This window comes from Gouania willdenowi, chromosome 16 (genome assembly GCF_900634775.1).
Source record: "Gouania willdenowi chromosome 16, fGouWil2.1, whole genome shotgun sequence".
NCBI lineage: Eukaryota > Metazoa > Chordata > Actinopteri > Blenniiformes > Gobiesocidae > Gouania > Gouania willdenowi.
In genome coordinates, this window is record NC_041059.1 from 8166694 (window position 1) to 8177451 (window position 10758).

At 34.4% G+C, this 10758-nt stretch overlaps 1 protein-coding gene across 1 annotated transcript; it reads left to right on the forward strand.

Annotated features, from left to right (window-relative positions):
- The first annotated feature begins 1434 nt into the window (after positions 1–1434).
- sri (sorcin) lies at positions 1435–9064 on the forward strand. The gene is made up of 8 exons (XM_028469702.1): positions 1435–1585; positions 3526–3570; positions 4240–4309; positions 5323–5366; positions 6258–6405; positions 7051–7164; positions 7258–7316; positions 8640–9064. Exons 1-8 carry the CDS (start codon positions 1538–1540, stop codon positions 8664–8666), a joined length of 555 nt encoding a protein of 184 aa, XP_028325503.1. The 5' UTR covers positions 1435–1537; the 3' UTR covers positions 8667–9064.
- Positions 9065–10758: the final 1694 nt, after the last annotated feature.

Genomic DNA, 10758 nt, shown 5'->3' on the forward strand with positions numbered 1-10758 from the left:
GATGAACCTACCTTGATTGCAGAAGCACAGAACAGGAACTTCTTCAGCCTCTTCATCCTCCAACTCAATGTCTCGATGGCTCAGCAGAGCACAGGTTTCTAACTGGTGAGAAACGACACACACAGACGGTCCGGTTGACCAAACGCAAAGATCAGGATAGGGTTTGTACATCGCACTTGGTGTGCAGCACAAGTTCAGGTTCATTGTTGGTGATTCCTTTGCCTTTTGGAATCTCTTCTGCTGTAATTCAGGGGGAAAGATTCTGATAGTGGTTATTTTTAGACAGAGTTTGAGCACAGATGGTAGGACTGCATGGGTCCCTGAGAGCCCCATAGATCTCACACTCTGAGCCTAAGATACTGTTGTCATGCATTACACTGTCAGGGATGATTTGTATAGCAGCTGAAATCTGGAGACGTTTCAAAATCTTAAGTTTTTCTTATTTCTTTTCATACATTTTTTTTTACCCTCTTTTAAAATTGTATAAAGACATTGACATTTTTTTTTCTTCAAAACATTGTATATAATAGTTTTTTTCCTTACAGTGATGGAGACTTAATTGATTAAAAACAAAAATAGTAACATTTTAAACATACCCTGATCTCCTCCTGATGTGACACACACACACACACACACACACACACACACACACACACACACACACACACACACACACACACACGCACACACACACACACCCAACTCATATGAAAGCCTGATTTGTATAAACACATTATTTGTTGATTTGCAAAAATATATATATTTTTTACATTTTCCTTAAATGTACCCCCTTTATTGTTGTTTTTTGTTCTTTTCTTTTGAAGAAATTGGAAGTTCAGTTTATTATCCTCAATGTGAGTTTGTATTTTTGCAAATGTTCAATTAAAATAAAAAATAAATAAAAATCTTATCCATAAAGTAATTGCTATTGCTGAAAAAGTAAAAAAAAAAAAAAAAAAAAAAAAAAAATTCGACTTGACTTATAACTATAATGGTTTTATTGTTCATATCAAAATCTGCAACCGATTATTATATATATATATATATATATATATATATATATATATATCATCAAAAACACGAATAATTTGTTACCGAACAAATGTAAATCCAGAATATAACAATGTAGAAATGTTTGAACATTTGAAAAATAATTATCTTCAGAGGCGGTTATTAAGAAATTTACTTTTTTTTTTTAACTCTTATTTTGAAATATTTTTTCTCTGCGCCGCAAAGCCTGTTATATAATTGGGCAATTTTAGGTCACGTGCTTGCTCACAGCCAATCACAACACATTGGTTTGTGTTACAGGAAAAGAGCGTTAAACTATCTTCTCAGGCAATTCATGTTTTATGTATTTATTATATCCCTAAAGCCACAACGACACTGCGTTTTCAGCCAGTTTTTCTAAACTTACAACACTTAATTGTTTTAGTGTTTAGTTTCTTTTTTTTTTTTTTTTTTTTGCGCTTTAGTCGACACACCCTCCGTGTCCTGTTCGGGCTTTGGCTTTTTAATCTTGTAAAACAGAAAAGAAATGGCTTATCCAGGATACGGTGCAGGCCCAGGTGGAGCCCCGGGAATGGTAAGAAACTCTGGAGGTGAAACATCGATGATAAGATCTGAATATGTCCTGGTCCTGGTCCTGGTCCTGGTGGTGCATCCTGTACCGGAAGTTTTTAAGGAATTTGTGTTTTGTCTAAAAGCTTAAAACTGCTGGTCCAGCATTTAAACACCTGTTTTACATTGTCTTAATTCTTGAGATAAAACAACAGTTTTGAAACTGAACTCAGTGAGTACATTTTAAGTTCGTATCAGTCGGTTTTAAACATCTATTAATTCAAAGGCAGTGATGTTTCTTACTCATTCTTAATAAACTCAGAATAAACAGTGTGCAAGAAACAAATCGACTACATTTGAAGTAAGAAGTTTATTTATTCTAATAAGTGTTGACATTCCATACTACACAAGCTTTGAAATCAATTTATTGCTTTCCAATTGAATAATATGTTACTTTATGATACACATTAAAAAAAAACACTTGTGTAATTATAAACACTGGCCAAATGCAGAAGAAATCTGAACTTAACAGTAAATGGGTGAGTTTCTCGTTGTAAAACAATGGATTAAACTTGATATTCTTCATGTACAGCTTAAATACAATGATTATAAGACTTTGTTACAAGAACAAGAAGTGCTGCTGTCACACATGTTTGATCTTTTTAATGACATTATCAGAGATATCACTTCCTTTGTATATTGCCTCTTGAGATTGTCATTGAGTTATTATTAAAAATGTATAAATGGCTGAGCTAGGCAATATATATAGATTCAAGATATATCGAGGTTTTCTATTTTGGCGATATAGAAAATTACAATATTGCCTGTAAGAATAAATGTTTATTTTATAGCAACAGCCTATTTTATATTAAAACACTTGTTTTAGGAGTTGCTTCTTTCGCATTAAAAGCACAGTTAGATAGATATGAGTGAGTTCTAACCCTGACCTTTCCCTAAACAAGACACACTACAGAACTCACTCACACGTGCTGTCCTTTATGGGAGAAAAACACACACAAAAAATGGCATATATTGTGCAGATTTTTGTTAATAATTGTGCCGATGTGGCATTTTGCATTAGTAAATTGAACCCAGAATTGTCTTTCTATTAAGACTTTATTGAGTTAAAAGTATCAAAATTTATATTGTATATCAACATTTTAGAAAAAAATAAAAGATACAAGTTTTGCTCCATATCGCCTAGTCCTAATAAATTAACTTGCGTTTTTCACATGCAAAGGGGTATATCTTGTAAGATTTGATTTAATATCTTATCTATATGGACTTTAATCTTTCAGATTAGGTCTGAAACCTATGGTACCAATCTTTATTATGCAAGAGGTTGTCAAGCAAACTATGCGCATAGAACAGAAATGATCACTCTGGGTGTGAGCATACACTTGTCTTGTTGGCAAGGCCCAAAAAAACACACAAACCAGTGATCGATCCAGTGAATATTCCTCTGAAAACACAAGAGAATTACATTCAATAAACCAGTAGTTTTGATAAATTCATCTCTTTATTTGATTTGAAAAAAAAGCTGGTATTAGGGATTTTTTGTTTTTTTTTTCAGCACTGATAAAAAATGTTCGTGAGTCACTAATGAACAAAAAACTAATATTTAGTTGCCTTTTGAAGAAAATAATACAATTTCCACTGCTTTACTATTCAAATTTATGATTTTGCATTAAATACTTTGTTTATTTGACAGAGAACATTTAATGATACTGACTATTGGACTACACAGTGATTACAACACATTAATCAAGTAATTAATGATTGACCGAGAATAACTTGATCCGCCTCACACCTGTTACCTGCACATTTTTATACCTGTAAAATTGTGATCTGTTGTGCAGCAGCATGTTGACTCTTCTTGTCTAATGTTGGATATTTATAAGAGCAAACCATAGAAGAAGGATTATCAAACCACACCTTAATAGTTGCTTCTTCTGTCTCTTACAGCAACAAGATCCTCTCTATGGATATTTTTCAGCAGTTGCTGGACATGTAAGTCCCTTAGACCAGGGCTTCTCAACCTTGGGGTTGCGAGACACTGAGAGGGTGTCACCAGATAACTTCAAGAAACTAAGAATATTTTTTAACCAGTTTGAGCCCATTTTTGCTTATTTTTACCCTTTTTCTGCAACTACACCAAACTTGCCATATTTTAACCAATTTTCATCACTTTTTCTTGCCATATTTTTGCTCTTTTTAATGCATTTTTGCTACATTACTTCCACTTCTGTTAATGTTCCATCAAATTTCAAAGCCTTTTCTACACATGATTCTACTTTCAAGACATTCCTGGCACTTTTAAACACTTTTCCCACTTAATGTCACACATGTTGACCCATTATTGTCACTTTTAACCTGTTTTCACCATATTTCATGCTTATTTATGCCCGTTATTTGCCAGTTTAAACTAATTGTTCCAATATTGACACTTTGAACCCTTTTTTACCACTTTTTCTGTCTGTTTTTGGCCACTCTGGTTTCCAACTTTCCACCAATTTTTGTTTCTCTGGCACCTTTGTTTTGGGGTTCGTGGGATGAAAAGGTTGAGAACCACTGCTTTCGACTAACATTTATTAATAGCAGAAGCAGTTAAAAATGTGATATTAGTGCTGCCCTAAATGTGTGTGTGTGTTTTCCTTCTGTTTCAACAACTCTTCATAGGATGGACAGATTTCAGCAGATGAGCTGCAGCGCTGCCTCACACAGTCGGGCATTTCCGGCTCATACCAGCGTAAGAAAACATCTGTTACAAATGCATATTCATCAATGTTTTGTTATTATTATCTGTTTATTTTGGTCTTTTTCCCATCTAACCAACAGTTGCTAAATACATACCGTAACTAGTGTAGGTGTAAGGTGACATTTTTGCAATGTTAGTGGCAGTTGTGCATTGGTGGGAAGGCCTTTCTCAATCACTTCCTTATTGCTTATTTCACCATTCAAAGTGGGTTCAGTGTTTCACCTTCCTGTAGATGTAACTGGAGAAAGTAGATGTAAGCCTAATAAAGGTAAACTCCCCACAGTCGGTTTTCAGGTCTACCATAGGGCATTCTAGGGATTTCTTAGTGTTTTCAAATTGTTGACGATTGTGCCGAGAATTTCTTTAATTTGAAGCAAGGGATGTAGGGATATATCCTAAATCGGTATAGCTATATAACAATCGGTATGGGTATATACCGATTTAGGTATAATAGGTATAACGACCGAAATTAAGCCTGAACCACACACACATAAAAAAAATTTTAAACTGTATTTATTATTTTTAAAAAATTCTTATATTTTTATTTTACATTTTAAAAAAAGATATATTTTTGTTTAACTTCGCATAGTGATAAATGAATAAATGTGCAGTTTATTTTGGTATAAGAGGTCAAATAGTTGAAACGGTTTGTAAGAAGGTTGTACGAAGAAAGTATATTAGTTAAAAAAAAAAGTTTTCTTGATGATTCGAATAAAAGAATAAGAATCTGTATTTTGACTAATCTGTTTTTTTCTTCAAAATTTGATCACTATGTATTCAAATTGAAAGTAGTTAAGTGCATCATTGCATCCACTTATTTGATTTGAGTTAAAAATTCCTTGAAATTGGGATTCGAATCAAATCGTTGCTTGAGTGTATCCTTACACCCCGATTTGAAGCACGTCATCATGAAGAGAAAACTATTTGCTTAACAATTGAATATTTATTGCTAAACTGGATATTCTAGATATTGTTTGTGATGCAGAATCTGTTTTCTTTGACAGCCTTCAGCCTGGACACGTGCAGACTGATGATCAACATGTTGGATGTATCCTTTTTCCAATCGTCTCATCATTGATTACCCTGTTACCTGCTTTTGCTTCCTCGGACCGTTCTTATTTTATACCAACCACTGGGGAAGTACTGACCCAGTGCCAGATGAAACAGAATACAATATATGTCACATATTCACCCCATGTGTTCTTGACACAATCACATTAACATTCAGGGCATAAATTCACCTGCTGCATAATTTATCCCACACACAAAATACACTTTAATGATCTGAGGTCACACGTATCGTTAATTATTGTATGTTTCATGTTTTCTTAGGCACAAACCTCTCAATGTTAACGCTGCTGGAGATGAAAATATAATCCATTAAAGACATAGTGTAGGTGTCATAGATCAATAAATCAAAGACCATTTGCTCGAAGAAAAATTGTAAAAGGTTGAAATTGCCTCTCCAAAGTTTGTCCCTCCCTAGAAGAGTAAATTAAAATAATAAAAGAAATAAAAGAAAACATTTTTAAAACTAAATAAAACAGGTCCAGGACTCAAAGGTCTGCAGCTTCCTGTGAGAACAGATTGTCACCCCACCCAATTTAAAAAATGTCATAAAAGTAAGTAATTCAAATTTGGATGTAAAAGATGAAGTGCTATACAGGGATGTGCAAAACGGGGGGTTAGGGTAACAAAGGTTAGGGTAACGAACGATAATTCATGACAGCCTTCATGACACCTTATTCATGCTAATGACAGGTGTCATGTCATAATAATGACAGTGTAATGTCAGCCTTTATGAATAAAACTTCAAGTAAGTGTTACCTAAGGTTTGGTATATCCTTATATACAGTATGAACAAGGACATAATACAGTACATACTGTAGTATGTACTGTAGTGTTTTTAAAGTGTCCTTGACTAACAGCTTTTTCTCAGAGGGACATGTCCGGCACAATGGGCTTTGTTGAGTTCAAGGAACTGTGGCAGGCTCTGAATGGCTGGAAGAACACCTTTGCCTCTTTCGACCGGGACCACAGTGGGATGGTGGAGGGCCATGAGCTCCAGCAGGCCATCAGCTCCATGGGTAATAGGAAAATAAATTAAGAGACACTACTGTATACTGCAACACTTTTATGACTGAACAGTCCTATCCATTTGGTCATGTTATTCCTTAAGGCTGATTATTCAAATCCATGGCTGAAAGTTAAGCAATCAAATATACAGTATGTTAATACATGTAGAGATTTTGTTAAAAAGAATAAATAAATTAAAATAAGGCAAGGCAAAATTATTTGTATAGTGCATTTTATACACAAGACAATTCAATATGCTTTACATCAAAAAGTGCAACAGAAAACATTCAACAGTTCAAAAATCAACAAGAACATTTAAATTCAGCAGTAAAAACATTTAAAATCAGCAGTAAAACTATAAATCAACATGAATATGACAAAAAAAAAATCTCCCTCTCAGTCATACACGTTAGAAAAAAAGAGAGCCTTAAACCCAAGGTTCTAAATCTGATGCCTTCTGTTTTCAACAAATGACATTGTATTTTATAAAACCCACTGATAAATACATATATCAGCAGAAAATCAAAGGATGTGGTTCGTACATACGGCAACGTGAGGTTTCTAGATCTTTTTCTACTCTTCGAATGCCCCTAAACTGATAACTGAACATGTTCTTGAATGTATATTGTTTTAATGTTATAACTTTATCTTTGCAGGCTATAATCTCAGCCAACAGGCCATGAACTGCATCATGAAACGCTACAGTCTGAATGGCAGAATCCCATTTGATGAGTTTGTGGCGTGCTGCGTCAGACTCCGAGCCTTGACTGGTGAGGCATCAAAATATATGTTTCAAACTAAACAGACATTTGCTTGTTCATATTTTGTATCTGAGGTATTGATGTAACACGTTGTCCTTTTAGATCAATTTCGACGGAGGGACACGTCCCATAACGGCAGCGCCACATTTCAATATGACGATGTAAGTTTTTACAATCAAGCTTTCCCTAATATTTCAATGCCATTTCTAATGAAATGATTAAATAATCAAATTTTAGATTGACATTCTATGAATTACGACAGCTGTGAACTTGAAACAATGAATCTGAAAATCAGTGTAAAACTCCCTCAGCAGCTTCTTCGTAAATCTGTGTACCCTTCGTTCTTTGATTATTCTGTTTTAAAACCAAATCAAAATAACAAATAAACAGTGTGTTTATTTTGTTTTACTGACTTAAAACCACAACACTAATACAGAAATATCAAAAACAAGACAAGCAGCGTTTTCCTGTTTTAAAATTAAATATTCTGTTTGTGTGATATTTACGGGAAAACTATGGACGAGAGCTTCATGTTTTAAGCTCACCACAAAGAGGGGACCCAAAGACGGAGGAGACTTTTACTCCCTGACAAAAAAAGGAGCAACGCATAAGTCACACAACTGCTGAACTGGTGAATTGAAATGTTATTAATACATAAATAAATCAAGACAAAAGAACGGACGTTACTTAAAACATGCTCATGATATGAGATTAAAGGCAAGGCAAGGCAAATGTATTTGTATAGCGCATTTCATACACAAGGCAACTCAATGTGCTTATTAAAGGAACCATAGGTGGTGTAATGAATCGACTGGTGCTCCTCGTTTCTTGTGATCAACTTCCATCTGTGTTGACGGCTGCTGTTAGCGGTATTAAAACATGCAAAATAAATATTTTTACTGCCCTCAAAATAGCTGTAATTGTTTGTGCAAAGTGTCAAATCGTAAAAGTTCTAACATCTATTGTTACTCACACCGGCCTCACAGTCAAGTCAACAGTTTATGTGGATACTATTTGGACCGTAACACTGTTTGGTAAAGTAGTCAGATATTCACAGATTCAGACTTCTAGCATCAATAACAATTTAACGAAACGTCATCGACACAAATTACGCCTCTTTACCATCAGTGTGAGGTGGACGACATGCTACAAGACTATTTTTATCAAACACAGCAGAGTAAAAGTTTGTCTGTGGGTCCTCTCTGTGCGGTGAGCTTAAAACGTGAAGCTCTCATCCTAGTTTCACACAATATCACACAAACAGAAGATTTCATTTTAAAATGGAAAAACGCTGCTTGTCTGGTTTTTGATTTTTCTGTATTTCTGTTTTGGTTTTAAGTCACTTAAACAGTTTGTTATTTTGATTTGGTTTTAAAACGGAATAATCAAAGAACAAACGGTACACAGATTCTTATAACAGCGATAGGTGGTTTTATCGGCTTGTGCTGTGATTGGACAATGAACATTAATACCTGTCTCTTCAGTTTATCCAGGTTACCATGAGCATATGAAGAGGACCAGAGTGACACATGAGCCTTCAAGCATTTACCTCTATTAACTGCATGTGCTCTTTGACATTTGTAATCATTAATGAATTAACTGGGTCACTACCACTATTACATTCCATTTTAGTGTAACATTTATTGTGTACCAGTGGTTTTTGTAACATCCTGTCAATTGCATGTAACGTTCATCTTTCCTTGTGAATTACTAAAACATTTAGATCAGACTTTCACTTCCCTGATCATTTTTTTCTTGTGACATGTCTAGAATTTATAAAACACACAAATAAAAACATTATAGTGTATTGGTTAACACAGTATTTGTGCTTTTAACTCTAAAGGGAACTGGAAAAATTGAAATATTCCAAAATGTAAATGTGTGAGATAAAAGGTTCTGTTTCACAACATGGTTCAGCATCTTTAATTTGTCTCAGTGGTTGCTTAGTGTGAGAGCTTAGGGAACAGCCAATCAGCTTTCATTTTTGGTGTGGGAGCATCGAAACCATCAGAACAACTGTTGATGAATGAACGTGGGACAGAATTAATGCAAGAGGAAATCATAGGCGGAGGAGATTTACGCCAATCACAATGCGAGTAACATATACAGTAATGCAAAAATGATTAGTAACTTAATTGATCATGTTGACTCAAAATATTTGCGTCGACATGTTGTTTATTCAGACCGGTGGCCACTTTCTGCTTTACCATTTACATTGTGAAGAAGAATTGCAAAACAGAAGAAGAACCAACCTAAAGTCTCAAAGGTTTGGGAGTATTTCACTGAAAACTTATATAATACACTTGAAGTAGAACTAACATCTGTGACATGAAACTAACAGTAATATGTTAGAATCAATTTGTATTATTATTTCTATGAATTATTTTAAGAATTGTATTTTTTGAATGAAAATGGGGAACTGTAATGAAAACTTTTGACCACATTGCATAATTTGGCTGTGGGGTTTAAGTTTGACACCTATGCTAAAGATTTTCTTTGTTCTCGACTTAGTTCAACTAATGGCATTACAGCTTCACGATATCAATAGGAGTTTTTTTTTTTTTTTTTTTTTTTAACATAGCAATCTGGATGCAGGTGTCTGAGGACATAGACTAAATAAAATGCTGTGACAAGGAGTTGAGGTTGGTGTCCACATGATTGGCTATTATTTCACTATTTTTGACATACTGGCTATGAAATAAATAACATCCTTTTATTATGATAAACATTCTTTGCATTTTTAACCTGAACCATTTACGGTATTGGATTCAGTCAATGTTTACGGGACCAACTGCAAGAAAACGTTCCAACAGCAGGGAAAATAAATTGCTCTGACATTTTGTCTACCAAGAACACCTTCAGGTCTAATGTTAGAAAATAGTTAACATCCCTAAAGTCAAATTACTTATTGCAATATATATATATTGCAATAAGTAATTTGACTATATATGAAGATGAGTATATATATATATATATTTTAATGAAAGCATTTCTTTAAAACGCTGAAACATCCAGAATGCAGTATTAACTAAACCATACTTTGATCCCAGTCTGTTTTGATTTGACCAGCTTTAGGGTTTGACAATGCTGTTTCAGTTCATTTGTAAAGGCAGAGATAGAAGGCTTTGTCTTCATCCATTTGGGTTTGTGAATATAACATTTTCCAATAAGTATAATTCAATAACATTTCCATTTTTCCCCCTTTGTGCAGTGTCGACCATTAAAGTCCTGTTCGGTGAAGTGGTCCTGGGACCGGCTTCAAGCTAAAAGTCAAACATCCCGTTTTCAAAACAAAAGCATCTCTTCTTGTCTTCCATTAGTTGTTAACGTTTTTTGCTAATGGGGCTCTTGGTTTGAAGTTAACCGGAAGTTTTGTCGTTAGCACAACGGCGAGTATCCAAAAATCTCCGAAATGTCAGCATGAAATGTGTTTCCGTGAGTTTTATGGATCAAATGACCACATGTTGATATTTTACTTGGTCACTTTCTCTCTTTAAATGTTTTCAGAACGTTGAAAGGTGGAGAATCAACTGAGATATTTAGCTTCAGTGTACTTCCTGTTTTTGTCCCTGTAGGTTTGAAATGCATCTTGGGAAACTTAGA